The 15,591-nt window shown below is 44.6% G+C and overlaps 3 protein-coding genes across 4 annotated transcripts in view; 2 read left to right on the forward strand and 1 right to left on the reverse strand.

Annotated features, from left to right (window-relative positions):
- Positions 1 to 9,534, forward strand: part of COLQ (collagen like tail subunit of asymmetric acetylcholinesterase) — a 76,726-nt gene extending 67,192 nt beyond the window's left edge. Inside the window, exon 17 of the mRNA XM_077750921.1 lies at positions 8,438 to 9,534. Coding sequence (XP_077607047.1) covers positions 8,438 to 8,477 — 40 coding nt within the window. The 3' untranslated portion in view covers positions 8,478 to 9,534. The remainder of the gene's footprint in view (positions 1 to 8,437) is intronic.
- Positions 230 to 13,529, reverse strand: EAF1 (ELL associated factor 1). The gene is made up of 6 exons (XM_077750923.1): positions 13,341 to 13,529; positions 11,864 to 11,958; positions 9,892 to 10,028; positions 8,138 to 8,328; positions 6,249 to 6,482; positions 230 to 3,487 (listed from the first exon to the last, which is right to left on the reverse strand). The coding sequence occupies exons 1-6, from the start codon at positions 13,441 to 13,443 to the stop codon at positions 3,441 to 3,443; spliced, it is 807 nt and encodes a 268-aa protein (XP_077607049.1). The 5' UTR covers positions 13,444 to 13,529; the 3' UTR covers positions 230 to 3,440.
- A 196-nt stretch (positions 13,530 to 13,725) lies between these two features.
- Positions 13,726 to 15,591, forward strand: part of METTL6 (methyltransferase 6, tRNA N3-cytidine) — a 28,176-nt gene continuing 26,310 nt past the window's right edge. For both annotated transcript variants that reach the window (XM_077750924.1, XM_077750925.1), the window contains exon 1: positions 13,726 to 14,942. In XM_077750924.1, coding sequence (XP_077607050.1) covers positions 14,718 to 14,942 — 225 coding nt within the window. In that variant the 5' untranslated portion in view covers positions 13,726 to 14,717. The remainder of the gene's footprint in view (positions 14,943 to 15,591) is intronic.

The raw sequence follows: 15,591 nt of genomic DNA on the forward strand, positions 1-15,591 counted from the left end.
CCTTTCCAGACCCAATAGGGGCCTCAGATGCCATGTGGCTCACTAAAGACATCCTTTAGTTTTGAACTTCACACCTTTTTGAAGCTGAGGTGTTCATCCTAATGAACATAACACCAAATTCAAAAGGAATTCATTTAGAGAAGCAGGCACAGGCATAAAGGATTCTTAGTAGAACCTTACATTTTTCATTGATTCCTAGTAAGAAAGTAAAACCCACCAAGACATATACTTCTGACCTTCATTTTTTACTTAAATATAGTGATCTTTAAGAGAATAAACCAAAAAAACTTTACACGGCAAATATTTTACATAAATGCAAACATTTTACATAAATGTAAACATGCACATCTATTTCATAATTATGCAAAATAAACTTTTAGGCACAAGATTTTAAAAATCATTAACGAATGAGATAATAAACCGAAGACAGATACAACATAAGCAACAAAAACAAACATTTCATAACGCTTCAATTGGTCGTGTCTTCCAACCTCCTGGTTAAGGCCTGGGTTTCAGAAATCCTACCTTCCTCACCAAACGGAAACATCCAATTTGGCTGTACCTAAGATAACACACTATTATCTTTCAAAATAATGTAATAAATACAACACACACACACACACACACACACACACACACCCTACTTAACCAGCCTCTCAATTAGGACAGCAAGGGTTCTGGAATTTTCAAGTTTTCCCACCACTGAAGCACATACATATTAATACCACACACAGGAAAAAAAAATGATTCTGCTATAAAAATAAAAATAGTTAATGAGTGGCATCATCACAGACCTCTGGTTTGTTTATGCTGTTCCCCAAATCACATCTTTACCGCAGCTTGCCATGGCTCCTTGGGCACCTTGAATTTAAGTCTTTATATCTTGCCTAATGACTTAATGATATGGCAGATGTTGTATAGGACAGAGGAAAGGCAATTTTAACAATTCAGCGAGGGACTTGAAAACCATGCAGATCAGTACGGATAGTTCCCAGATGTCTCCAATGGTTGGCATGTCTGCTCCATTCTACCGTGTGTACTCCACGGGTTGGTCTTCTCTGGCTCCTCCCCACCAGGCTATAAGCATCTGAATGTCTATTCCTGTGGACACCTCAGGGACTAGAGGTGAAAATGACAGTCCCTGCTTTAAAGGAGTTCACACCAACCAGAGCTCAAGCAAGAGGAAGGTCAGTACAGACAGCACTGGGGCCTGGCGGGGGAGAGGCAGGGACAGACTGAGAAAGCACAGAGTAAGTTCAGTGAGGCTGACGTGAGGTAACTCATGGGAAGTAGTCTGTGAGGCCAGATTCTTGACTTCCAAAAAGGCAAGATTCCTTATTCTGGTGGGTAAAGCTGTAGGGCGAGGGGGAGGGAGCCACCGAAGGCTTCATGCAGAGAACAAAACTGGAGCTGGGGTAGAGGCTAACCACGCAGGGGCTAGGAGGATGGGTGACAAAGGAAACGGTTTGAAGCCCAGAGAGATCAACTCACCAAACCCAGTGCCACATGCAAGCATTTCCTATAGAAACAAACATTTTGACCCAACATGTGAAAAACCACAGTTCTATCTGTATAAATCAAGACTTTAGAAGAAAAAAAAGAGTGAGGCTTAAATAGACATTTTTAGTTCAAGTTCCTGGAACCTGCCCCAGCTTGAGCAAGTTAAGAGCAGTGAAACAATTCCCACATCCAGTAACAATTCAAGTTTCCCAATCCTGACCTTTACCTTCCCTGAGCTGTCATTAGCAAGGAATTATAAAGCAATTATCAATTCATTATGAAGAAATTCCTACCTGCCATTAAATCCACTGAAACCTCATGATGGGCCAAGAACCCAGAGTACCAGCGTGTCCCAGTTCCCCATACTGGGTGGGGCAGTGCAAGTGTGCCTCGGGGATGATGGCTCCCGGGCCACACCTCCAGTTCACTGGAGTCACTGAGCATGCAACAGGTGACTCTGTAAGGTGCAACTCTCACCAAAGCCCCCACCATGAATCAATCTAATTCCTTTCCAGGTCCAGACTGCTTCCATCCACTAGATGGGGAAGCAGAGGCCATCTTTGAGTGGAAGAACCTAAGGAAGGAAAGTCATTTTCAATGTTCTTGATACCCGCTGAACCAAAGTAAATGGAAATTTCTTCAGGACATTCAAATTGTATCCATTCAAATTATAGAAATAGGCTACTCCATACCAATCACAGGATAATTTATCACTCATTCACTCAATATGGAACATTTACTAGTGATCCTGTAACAAGAGATTCATTTGGAAACTGCACACTGCAAAAGGCAATCTTGTGACTTTCTTCTAATTTATCAAAAATACAAATCAGTCTGGGAGTCAGGCACAAACAGTGGTACAAAAGCATGAAGAGAAATACCTTATCTAAGAATGTGCTCATTTCATATTATAGAATTCCTATCTACATTCAGGTTTTTGGAAGCCTGCTGCTGGTTCTTTTGTTCAGAAAGGTTCCTTCACTACACCTCTCGCCCACTCCCACCTCCCCTACTAACATTCACTGAACGGAGAACACTCAGTATGGATCTACCTGGAACTAAAAGCCCCAATTGAATTGCATCTCATGTGTCAGCCAGTGGCTGCGTGTTTAATCTGCTCACCCAGCCTCATGTATTTAGGGACTTTATGGATCAGAATTTGAGCCAGAAGTACCCAACACTTTGTCTTTTGGAATCCAATAAAAGCTCTGATATACAACTAGAAGTCCCATGAATAAGAATCTCCAGTTCCAGTTAATAAGATTCAAGGGCAGGAGCAGCAGGAACAGCCAGAGGGGAAGGAGACAGGGCCGGGAACGGCTGTGTGCTTCTCTTATGTTTTAAGTCAGGGGGCTGAACTAGCGGAGCTCTGGGTCCTGCCCAGCGGGCACTCCAGGACTCCCTCCCCAAGTCCATTTCTACAGAGGCTTGTCAGGCTGGGTCAGACGACACTTCCTCACCACTTTGTCTCAATGGTTTAAAGTAGTTTTAAAATATTTCTGTGCTACAATTTGAGGTCTCCCTCGTTCTCCAACCCCTCAAAGACCAGGTGTCATTTCACTGGTGCAGACCACTTGGCCAAACTGGTGGCTGCTGAGGTTTACAACTGAATCACTGGCCTGGTTAAGATAATGGCCTTTGCGTAACCTAGACCAGGGCACATCTGTCTGTTTTTCATTAACAGTGTTAACCAAATAGAAATATAATTCTGTTAGTTCTTCTGTTGATCTACTTCGCAACATGAGATTGTTCAAAAATTACATGAGAAAATCACCCATCACCACTAAGTTAAAGACTTGAGTATCTGAGACCCCCATGGCCTCACGCGCCTACTAGTCACTGATCCACAGCGTGTCCGTCTCAGCAGTGGGCTCCATGTGAGCGCGGCCCAGTCCGGCGGCAGATCTGTGCACCGAGAAGCTGATTTCGAAAGATCGGCTCTAGTCATCACTGTCACTGCCAGACTCACTCAACTGCAAGTCATTTCCTATAGAAAGAACACAGAATCACACTAAAAGTGCACAATTTAAAAATGGCTTCCCCACAACACTTTGTTGGACTGTCTTCGTTACCACACTACAGGAAAACCACGGCCAACTCAACTTAATTAGGGAGGAAAACCGATGTGGTTCAGTGACAAAACTGATGCAGTCAACGTTTTTAAAGAAATGACATTCTTGATACCTACAAAGCACAGCGATGCCACGTCCTAGGATAAAACAGGGGGAGCAGGCCAGACAACTTTTAAATGTGTTAATAGCAAAAAAGTATAAATAACCGACTCACCATCTAGAATTGTTCACATGAAGTTGTTTTATAAAAGCTAAAATAACGAGTTAGGCTTCCCAAAAAGGAAGCTGGATGCTGTTTCTACCAGTAACCGGCTAACCCAGCATCCCCTCTGGGACACCGCTGTTTAGCACGTTCACATTACTTAAAAAAAAAAATTTTTTTTAACATTTATGTATTTTTGAGAGAGAAAGAGACACATAGAGTATGAGCGGGGTAGGCGCAGAGAGAGAGAGAGATAGAGAGAGACAGAAAGAAAGGGAGAGAGACAGAATTCGAAGCAGGCTCTAGGTCTGCTAGGACTCGAACCCATGAACCGCGAGATCACAACCTGAGCTGGAAGTTGGACGGTCAACCCACTGAGCCACCCAGGCGCCCCTGTTCATGTTACTTTAAACCTCAACTCTCAACTAATGAGCTGCAATTACTTTAGCCTCAGATTTTTGTTTGTGTGCAGAATTTAGGTTTTAGGAGTGAAGAATAGAAGTGCTCGGTGTTTTAATCTAATATGACAGAATGACAGGACCCAGTCGATACCACTTGGATTACAACAAAAGTGAACCGCTACATGATGGATTGCTAATCCCTAGGCCCCCCCTTCTGTTTGTGTGGGGGACCCCAGAGTCCTTGAGACCTTTCCAGGCGGCTATTTCCTCTTCTAACTACACACCTGTGTGAGGCCAGATTTTCTTACTATACCTCAACCTAAACAACTTATGGCAACAGACTGAATGCAGGTTTCCACTAAGCCAGATCATAAAGAGATTTATGAAATTTTAAAGTAACGTTACTCTCTTACTAAATATTTTTTGATTGGAAAATTTGTTTTTCATAAAAACAGTATTTTTGTTAACATGTGGTGGTTTATCATTGCTATTTTAAATGAATTACTGGATAATTTAAATATTTCAGTTTTAATTTCTAATGGTACTATTAAGTGGATATAAGCCACTTACACAAAAGCTCTCTGGGGTCCTCAATAATTGTTTTAATTAAGAGGTCTGAGACCAGAGAATGCGACAACTACCTTTCTAAATTTAAGGAAGGAAAGTGGGGCCTGGCAAGAGCTAGTGACACCCAATCAGCTAAGTTGAGCATGATCTCTTACAAAGTAAGATGATGTGCATTTAACACACCAGTGGAACTGGAGTTGAAAATCCAGCTCTGAAATTGCTTATATCAAGTTAAGGTCTTGCCATCTGAAGAGCTGCTGAACAGGAAGACTTGGAGCCATGAAGAGCTAAAAGGATTTCAAGGCACTGGTAGGCAGATTAACACCCACTGTGCCATTTCTTCTGCTCTTTCGTTCTAGGAGGAAAAAATAATTCAGCTGTCTGGCGCTCTCCCACAATACCAAATTCCCAGTATGGAACTTACTATTCCTGGCCAACTGAGAATAGCGGCAAAGCATACCCTGACATCCAGAGTGTCAGCCCACAGAATGGGACAGCAGACAATGTCCTCGATTGATATCTTAACGGTGTTGACCTCACTCAGGTAGCGTTTCTCCAGCAGGAGTGGTTTTGCCTCCCAGAGGACATCTGGCAATGTCTTGAGATATTTGGGGTTGACACAACTGGGGAGAAGGGAGGAGGAAGGGCACCTACCGGGGGAAGGCCAGGAATGCTCTCGGCCATCCTGCAACGCGTTGGACGGCCCCCACGACAAAGATTTGCCTGCCCCACAATGTCTCCACTGGTGAGGTTGAGAACGACCACTACCTGGCCCACAGTAGTAGGGGCACTAGGTTAGCTTCCCCACTATTGCCTCCAGACCTTCCAAACTCCTTGAAGGCCGTCATGCCAGACGAAAGCACTCACCACGATACTGGCGAGAGAAGGTGTAGGAAACAAGCACTCTCCCTACCTCCAACACAAAGAAATCGGTTTTTGTTGTCTTTCTCCGCTTTACTTTAGTATCAACTGTACGGAGAGCCACCCAGATACTGCAATGCCCTTCCTCTTCCTCTTGCCAAAGGCTAGTTGGTTTCCAAATATACCCTAATGGCTCAGCTTCCAAAGCCTATGGGCTGCAAGACACCACAGTCTGGACAACTGTGTTCTTGGGACCGTAAAAAGACCTGGAAGCAGAAGACACTATGATGGAAGGCATCGCCTCTAAAGCCTGTAAAGCCTGGTAAATGCAAAAACAAAGAGCTGAGCTATTCATGTTTCAGCATTTTCGAAAATTCACAGAAACTAATTTGAGCCGGGGATGGGAGGGAGGGGAGAAGAAGAAACTTTTTAGTTTTGTGCTTCCCCAACATCCCCGCACCCTTTTATTTTTTGTAACTGTTTGGTACAAAACAGTCCTTAGTCCTTTCTGCTCCACACTCTGTCAGGATGCTTTCTTACGCCTGAAATGTCTGGTTTATAGACTCGGGTGTAAGATAAACAGAAGCTGCATCCCTAGCCTGCCAAGCCCCCTGCTCTGAGCCAGGACAGGGAGAGCACACTCACTGAGGGTGTTCATGAGCTGGTTGCTTCCCTGTGGCCGGCTGGTCCCATTGGCGACAGCCGGCCTGCTGTTGTAGGGTTGCTGGAGGGCAGGCTGTGGAGGAGACGCCGGGCCGGTGTCCTCGCCCTCGCTGCTGGAGCTGTCGTCGTCACTTCCCGACGAGCTCTCTGAGTCTGATGAACTGCTCCCACTGCTGCTGCTCATCTGTTCAATGATGTCAACCTCAGCCCTCAGCTCTGGAAGAAAATGACACAATGGGGATCAGCCGGTAACCACTCTCAAGGTCGCACGCTGCCTTCTTGTAAACAGTGAACTGGCAAAACCAACAGCAATGAGGAATGACTAAAATTCCTGCTTAAAAACGTATAAACAAAATGACTAAAACCAAAATGAACAAGATAAAACTGTCTTCAGAGAGAGAGTGGAAACATGAACTTCACCCCAAATTAAAAAAAAAAAAAACCTGTTTCAGATACTGACGGTTCTGTGTAAACTAAGCCTATTTGCCTTATCTACTTAAAAAAAGATTGTGAATTATGAGATTAAACCCCAAATAAGAGGAACGTTATGCCAAGGGGCTTAAAAATATTTGACTAGGAATTAGAAGATCTGGGTGCTTGTTTTGGATCTACCTCTAACCAGCAGTGAGACCAAGTGTGAGTCAGTGAATTTTCCAAGACACTTTGAAAAACTAAAAGGCCAGAGCAGACAGCCTCTGAAGTCCTTTTGAGCTTTCCTGTCCCACAAAGAAACAGACATGCAGGAGGAACCATGGTAACTGAAGGAAAATGGGTGAACATTTCCTCCTCTGCCCTCAGTATACATTTCACTGACAGCCGTGCCTGTCATTTTCTACAGAGGTACAGCAGGGAAGGAAAAATATGTTTTACCTAACCTTTTCAATGTCCCTGAATACATTAAGGATACATCAAGAAAGATGCCAGATTCTCCTGTCCAAACATACCACGTGATCTTTAACAAGTATGGCTCCTTTAAGCAGTAACGGGCAATAACTAACCTCTGAGTCCAATTCTTGTTCAACTAATGTGAAAACTTTAACAAACAGCGTTCCAATATCCGTAGAAAACAAAAACAGAAACAGAAACAGAAAACAAAACAGGAGGCTCAAAAACGTGCACCATGCAGAGAATGATTCTGTTGACTAAAAGTCGGCACCTCTACAAGGTAGAAAAGGCAAACTTCTCAAGAACAACTATCTTTCCCTGTTTACTACTACTGCTACAGATTGAATTTTGTTTTATAAAACTTTACAAATCTGAAATACAACACTTAACCTCATAACTTCCTAAGAGTCTGGACAACTGAAACCACCCCCTCACTGTATGGGGAGAAAGCCAAAGTGATCTTGTTCTCCAGCTTGCACTGGAGAACCCGACTAGATCTCTAGGTATTTCTAGGCCATGTCCATTTCCAGGTCCCATGGCACTCTCGTGTTTACACCCTTCGTGTTAGTACAAAGCAATGGTCCTGGTATTTTAAATGTCCCTCTGACCTAGATACTATACTAACACTGACATACCTAGTTTGCACCCCAACACCTTGGAACTCTCCTCTCCGAAAGCCTTAAAGGGACAGCATATAGACTTCTGGATGGCAGTCATGCTTGTTTAAATCCTGGGCCTCTAAGAAAAGCTGCAAAGACAGCCACAACTCAAGTCACTATTCCTGGGTCCCCCTTGTCAAACGAGAGAAGTGGTGACAGCTCCCACCCTCATCACCTCTGGAATGAAGTCTGCAAAGTATTTTTTCTGGGCAGAGAACACCCATGTCATCAGTGCCCATGTAATGTCAATGTAATAGCCTTGTGATCGCCGCAAAAGCCTCAACACCCAATTCCAAGTTGCTTTCGGTTCCAGAAAGTGCTTTCTACCTCTTTTGATGTCATCCAGCTGAGGTTCAGGTGAGGGGTTATCTTTCAAGGGAGACGTTTTGGGTCCAATCGGAGGCTTTGTCGGAGCTCTGAATGGCATAGGTGGTGGAGGTGGTGGTGGCTGAGATGGCTGTGGGGGACGAGTGGGCTGCTGTTCCATCCGGGCTTGGATTTTACTGCTCCCCTCAGCTCTGAAATGAGATACAGACATTAAATTGGAGGGCCAAAAACAGGAGTCCTTAAATCTGTCCAGGTAACCAAGTACCTAGAGGTCTCTACACAACCCTGTGTTCTTTACAGACTACTTCAAAAGACTGACGTTTATAATCTTATCCCATGATCTACTCATTCAACAACTGCCTACTGCATGCCGGTACTGCACTACGCACCAGAGACAGAGATGAACAAAACAGACCTGCTGCCCTCCAGAAGCTCACATTTTATAACCGGCAAACAACACCGATATGCAGGACACAACGCGATCATGAGAACCCATGGTACTAACAGACAATAGGACTACCTGACTTGTATACGGTATAAAGTTATAGTCACACGTGTATGAGTTACTAAATGAATCCAGCTCTTGAAATACTGGATATGTGGCACATTTTTCCACGATCTAGTTACTACTGCTTGTTCATCTTGTCCCATGCCAGCTCTTGCAGGTGGACAAGCCTAGCATTCCACCCCATCATAAGAAATCCTATTCATTAACGCTTTCTTTTCTAAATGGACGAGCCCATTTTGGGCCTTTGAACTTTGGGGTGCACACAGATCAACTGAGCAGGTCCTGAAATTCTGCCCGTTAAAAAGCATCCAAGTGATCAAATGCTGATAGTCCACAGATGACACCAGTAGTGAGAGAAATGCACAACCGTCAGCTGTTGGGGAATCAGCGGCGGCACCTTGTTCGGGGAGGTAATTAGTACAAATCTGTCCCAGGCAGGAGAGGGGCGGGGGCTTGGACGCGCATGCCCAGGGTAGGGCTCTGCTCTGATGCTGGACTCTAATAAGTCAAAGGCTCGCTCGCTCGTCTGCAGTCTCCTCATCTGTTTTTCTTTTTAAAGGAAAACAGTAGCAGCTTTCTAAATGTTATTTGTAACATTTGGTAGGATAATGCATGAAAGCATTTGGCATAGTATTCAGCACATGATAGCCCCTCAATAAATGGTACCTATTTTTATTTTTTTTCTGGAATAAGTAAAAACAAAAATGGCTTGAAGAAACCGAAAAATATCACATTCTCTTTAAGATTTTTAGGACTATATTACAATAATTGCCGTATCACAACGTAAAAAACAGAACCACTGGGTTGCTTCTACTCATAGAATCGTGACTTTAAAAGCTAATTGGCTTTGTATTACAAATGTAATGCCTGTTGAATTAAAGAGAACCCACTAATTAAAAAATAGGCAAAACTTTATTTTGGTGTTATAATACCTCAAGTGCTTCTATACATTTAAATCTTATCCCCTGAGGGATATTTGAACAATTAGGAGATTAATAAAATAGATTTAATTATAAAGTATATCCCTTTCCCCCGTGGTTTCCAGGTTTCAGGTCTTAAAAGCATTATTCCTTTTTACTGCATTTGAGGAAGCGATATTTTACTGACTTGTTCAGAAGACACAGAGTTGTTGAGATTATCGATAGGACAGTGAATACTCAGATGCTCATGTCCTTGTAAAACAAATGAACAGAAAATGCAAAGATCTAGAAACCCCGTAACAATCTGTATCTAGTCATTCACATACCTTGTTTTCTTGACCTGAATGCTGCTACTGAGTTTTTCCAGCACATATTCACCAGTGTCATGATTAATAATAAGCACACAGTCTTTCTGATAAGGCCGTTTGTTCCCCTTGAACACAGTCATTGGTGGTGTGGATCCCTATATGCCACAAAAGTGGAAGATCAAACTAGATGTACCAGTTATGAATATTAAAACCGAATTTACAAGTGACTTCATGACTATCAGAGCCACTCAAACAGAACAGAATAAACTGATTTCTATTTTAACTCCTCTGGCTTCCTAGGCAAAAAGAAATGGGAAATAATAATATGGCAAGAATCTGTAACTGTGCAATGACTTCTCAGTAATCAAGAAATATAAATTTTCAAAATTATCATTTTTTTAAAGATTCAACACATGTTACAAATAAAGGCAAGGTGTGAACTGATAAAAATAGACTAACCATTACTTGATACTACACTGAAGAGAACTTTCATTATGAGAAGTAAAACTAGTAAGTGATCTCTGTATTTCCTTGTAATTTCAGAGCCCAGGGCTTCCCCTCGTGCCAAGTAACCAAGAGAGCATTCTCTAGGGGCAGCTCATTATTCTGTTTGGCTCAGAGTAAGTACATCATGCCACTCACCTGCCTAAGCCCCTCCATTGCTACCCTGTTGCTCTGAGACCAAATAATAAAATCTTTAAACCAGATACCTGGCCCTTCTGCCTCACCATGTACCCCCTCAGCCCTAAGCTCTGCAGGGTCCAGAGCAGGGGTGGCGGGCCTCTCTCAGATCCTCACGCTCTTCCTAGCAGGGCTTTAACAAGGCTTCTGCCTGCAACTTCCTGCCCCTTCCTCTCTTTGAATTACTCAACCTTCAAATCTGCTCAAAGGTCACTTCCTTAGAGAAACCTTCCTGCTTTTCTAAAATAAATGCTGTGCTTTTATTTATTTATTTAATTCCAGACCATAAGCTCCCCAAGAGCAAGAAATGGGTTTGTTTTGTTTGAGATTGTATTCTCAGTGCTTAGTAATGGGCCAACACATGGTAGGTGCTCAATGAATATTTGACATATATAAGATTTAATTGTATGGAATAAAAAAATTCGTTGGCTCCTTACTCCTTATTCATCGAGTAAAAACTTAAGAGTTGGAAGGGACCTTAGAGACCACTTATCTAACCCTTTCATTTTACATTTGGCAAATGAAGATCCAAAGGGAGATGATGTAATCTGCCAAAGGCAACAAGCAATGAACTAGCAGTTGGAACTGGCAGACAAGTAATTTCTACGCAGCATGAAGCTTCTTGTCCAGAGCCTTTTCATCCTATCACTGGTTACCAAGACCTTATTATGTTCCAGGACAGGGCTGTGACATCCAATGACACATGTTCATTAAGAGCATTCTGTCCGATCCTTCAGGCTTTGTGATTATAGTGCTGCCTTAGACAAAGCTTCAAAAAATAAAGTCTCTCACTGCAGGGGTTCTCAATTTAGCTTTTAACTGGGGTTCCTCATCCCTAAATTAGCTGAATAGTCTGATCCTCTGGTTCTTGGATGAAACTTTCAGCCTGCATTTCACCCTTTGCCAGATACGTGAAAGATGTCAATTCTGCTCCTGCCACTCTTAACTCCTGGCTTGGCTGTGCCACACGCCTCAATGGTTGTTGCTATAAACCAACATGGCATCTAGAGCTTTGCCCTTCGGAGCTGCGTGGGAGAAAAAGCTAGGATGATCTGACAGAGGAGTTAGAGGGGCTAATTATCTGGACAGGAACCTTGTCTCCTTTGTAGCAGATGCAGGAAAAGGGAGCTTGGGGAAAATGGCAAAGAATCATTTTACTCAAGAACCTGGGAAACATGAATTCCACCCTACCCCATCCCCAAAATTCTCTTCTTCCTTATGTTGGAATTTTAGAAATAAAAGTAGGAAATTCAAATTGCAATAAATAGACTATGAGGATTCACTGTGATTCCACAGTGTGTAAACTTACAGGGATATGTGGCAGTGTAATTGTGACTTCATCTCCTTTGCCAACCTGAAGCTCTCCTTCACAGGAAGTGTCTATAGATGCTGGCTTAAAGTCATCTGAAGGGAAAAGCAAAAAAAAAAAAAAAAAAACACATTTATCCAACTGGTTACTAAGCTTCCTCGTCATTCTTATTTAAGAATTAAAATTTGTTAGATAAATGGAAAAACACAAACGCAGAATTAAAAAAAAACTATTTCATTGTGGAAAACTCCACATAAACAAAAGCAGAGAGAATAGTACAATGAGGCCCTGTGTCCTGTCACCCAGCTTCAAGAATTAGGAACTCAAGGACAATCCTGTTTTCTCTATACCTCCTACCTGTCTCCTATCCCTGCTGGATTACTTTGCTCTTATCACATTCCCAATATCCTCCTTCTGAAAGAGCTGATCTGTCAGTAGGAGACACAGCAATGGTATGGCAAGTGACCACAGAAATATGGAACTTCATTATCTAACACGCCCTCTTCCAATGTGTTGAGTCACATTTATTAGCTCCTTAGACAAAAACAAGTCTTAACCAGCATTAGGGCTGACGGATACCAGAAGCTTGTGAATCACAGAAGGATGCTCAGTCAACCCATCCCTAACAGCCAAAACTTACAACCAGAACATAGAGGGGACGTGCCTTCCGTCAAGAGAGTCTGTCATCATGTAGAAAAGGAAGGTCCAGCATAACGACGATATGGACATTCTTTATGCCTCCTTTCCTCTGCTTCCAAACATAGATCAAGCTTTAACTTATACCAGGCCCACGCATCCCAATTTTATTCTTCACTCAAATGGGACTTGGTACTGAGTTAAAGTCTGGGTAGTACAGGGGACCTCAAAAAAACAGCAGAGTCAAATGAGGTACGGAAAGCTGGAGGAGGAAGACGGATGGAGCACACAGAGGACGCAGACTCTGGCTGCCAAGCGGAGGAAGCGCAGACTCCCAGTGACCAAAACAAAGAGAACGAGGAACTAAGGCTAAAGAACACGGGGAAGAAGAGAATGTAATAGGAGGGAGTCCATAAGGCTCAGGAGCAAACGGGAAGAGTCCTTTAAACGTGAGGACCCCCGTGGGGTCCTCAGAAAGGGGGATGAATTCGAGGGAGAACTGGAGTCTGACGTGGGGTCAGTCTTTCGGTAATAAAGAGGGGTAAGTTTCGCATAAGGAAGGGCTCGGTGGGCGGATGAAAAACAAAGGAGCCAATAACCATCGGAAGAAGTATTTGGGGCCACAAGGCAGATGGACAGTTGGCACTGGCGAAGGGTTTGGTTTTGGGAGTGAGCTGGGAAAGGGGGAGGGGGGGATCGAGGTCCAGGAGGATCTGGGAGAAGAAAGAAGGGAGCTGACGTAGGCAGGAGGTCCTCTGGGCTTTGGGGGGCCGTGGGAGAAGAGGAAGGGGCAGGGTTGGCAAGAGGCGGCCGAAGAGTACAGAGGGGAGGGCTGGCTTACAGCGAATGGTGTGGAAAGAGGCCCGGGGCCGCTTCTCGAAGCTCTCCCCGAGCCGCAGGCAGTGTTCCTCGCGGTCCAGCAACGGGTTCGCGGTCCCGTTCATGGCCCCGCACGAGCCTAGCGCGCGGACCGGCGCTCTCCTGGCGCGGCCGCGGCCCGAGCTTCCGGCGCCGGCGTCCGGGGAAACGAAGCTCCTGGGACAGCGCTCGGAGGCGCACAGCGAGCCGAGCCGGCGCCCACCCGGGGCCGGAAGCAGGTCCTCTCTGCGGCGGGGTGCGGGAGAACCGCGCGGAAGCAGGGCCGCGGGACTTCCGGCGTCGGGGAGGGACCTCTGGGTTCGTGGCGGAAGTGGCGGGGGCGGGGCCAGGGCCAGAGGATTCNGGAGAGGTTCCGGAGGCAGGCTTGTCCCCGGGCGGAAGCTACCTGATTTGGCTTACGAGGCCGGGGCCAGGCCGAGGGCTGCGTGCGTCCGTCCCTGCCGGTTCAAGTGAGTGTAAGAACTGTTGACGGTGAGCCCGAGCGCGGCGAACTAGATGAACACGGTCCTGGTGGCCAATGTGGCCGGCTCCCCGCAGGGCTTAGGCGGCCTAGTTTCTCCCGAGCGTCCGGAGCCCTACCGACCCTACCCTGCGCGTCACTGGCCTCTTATCCTTCACGCGTTAATGGAGGAGCGAGAGCCTCAGCCCTTGGAAAACGACGTTTCCCTCTGGCTCGTGAGATTGGCCTCTTGGGTGTGCGATCAGAGACTCCAGCCGCTGGGCTTAGCTACAAATTTCCCCCCGAAACTGAGTCTCGGATCCTTGGGAAACGATCACCCCACTTGACCACCCGTTGCCATTTCGAGAAGCTGTTGTGATTGTTTTAAGTCACCCTTTCACGGGCACTAAAAATTGATGTTTCGCCTCTAAGATTTCTCAGCCAATTCTTGGGGGTGTCCTTTTTCTAAACGAAACAGATTTATTCATAGTTGACTTGTTCTGGTTTGAACTAGAGGTTGGTGCGTGAGAGCCCTGGCCACTGAATGTAAGCCCTCTGAAGGTAGAGACTCTGTTTTGCGCTTCTTTCTGACCGACCTCTTGTATAGTCGGCAGGGTTTTTGTGTAGAGTCACCGTCTAGTATATGGCGAATTGAACTGTTTGGTGAAAGAACTGTTCTAGAGCCGCTAACCAGCGTCTTAAAAAGTCTCCTAGTACCATTAACCGGAATCTCCCTTTTCCTGCAAAGGACCCAGTGCTGCTTGAGGCTTGAGCCCAAGGTGAAGAATCACATTTGAAAAAAAAACTTTCCTATGACTGCAGTATCAGCTTGGATTCCTCAGGCTATTCAGAGTCAGAGGACCTTCCGCAGTGTTAAATATATTATCATCAACTTACGAGATGGCTTCTTTGCAAAGGAAGGGGCTGCAGGCAAGGATTCTCAGCTCTGAAGAAGAGGAGAAATTGAAAAGAGACCAAGCGTTAATGTCTGATTTTAAACAGCAAAAACTGGAAAAAGAGGCTCAGAAGAACTGGGACCTTTTTTACAAAAGAAATAGCACTAACTTCTTCAAAGATAGACACTGGACCACCAGAGAGTTTGAGGAGCTCAGATCATGTAGAGAGGTAAACTAATATTGCACCTTGTTTGAGTTTTTCATTTAAAATGTGAAGAGGAGTGTTTATTGCCTTCCTATGGGGAATGTGAGGTAGAGAATTTGTGAGGCAGAATGCTTTGTTCCTTAGAGATGCACTGTTTGGTCTCCAGTGGATTTAGTAGGTCCTGGGTTATATATATGTAGGAAAGAGAGCTTTCAAGGACATTTTCTATTTCTTAAAGCTAGTCTGAAAGTCATAAATATTAAATTCAGGGTGACTTCAGTGACAAATTCAGATTCATAATAAAGAAGATGAAGGCCACTTTACCGTGGCCCTTTTCTAGAACTTTACATGTGTGTGTAATTTAAGTCTTATAATAACACTATGAAGTAGACATCATTGTTACCCCCCCTCGTGGGTAAAAAGGGGCACAAAACTCTTAAGAATTTGGGGCGCCTGGGTGGCTCAGTTGGTTGAGCGTCTGACCTCGGCTCAGGTCATGGTCTCACGGTTCGTGGGTTCGAGCCCCACATCGGGCTCTGTGCTGACAGCTCAGAGCCTGGAGCCTGTTTCAGATTCTGTGCCTCCCTCTCTGTCTGATCCTCCCCTGCTCATGCTGTCTCTCTCTCTCTCTCAAAAATAAATAAAATATTAAAAAAAAAAAAAAAAAGAATTT

This window comes from Crocuta crocuta, unplaced genomic scaffold, assembly GCF_008692635.1.
Source record: "Crocuta crocuta isolate KB4526 unplaced genomic scaffold, BGI_CrCroc_1.0 scaffold279, whole genome shotgun sequence".
Taxonomy (NCBI): domain Eukaryota; kingdom Metazoa; phylum Chordata; class Mammalia; order Carnivora; family Hyaenidae; genus Crocuta; species Crocuta crocuta.

Bases quoted from the DNA above. Each gene is read 5' to 3' on its own strand.
- EAF1 (XM_077750923.1), bottom strand. From the start codon at position 13,443: ATGAACGGGACCGCGAACCCGTTGCTGGACCGCGAGGAACACTGCCTG. The intron at 8,329-9,891 runs GTATGTGAATGA...ATCTCATTTCAG, and splicing joins ATTCAGGTCAAGAAAACAAG to AGCTGAGGGGAGCAGTAAAA. The intron at 3,488-6,248 runs GTGAGTGTGCTC...TTCTTTCTATAG, and splicing joins CCAGCTCATGAACACCCTCA to GAAATGACTTGCAGTTGAGT.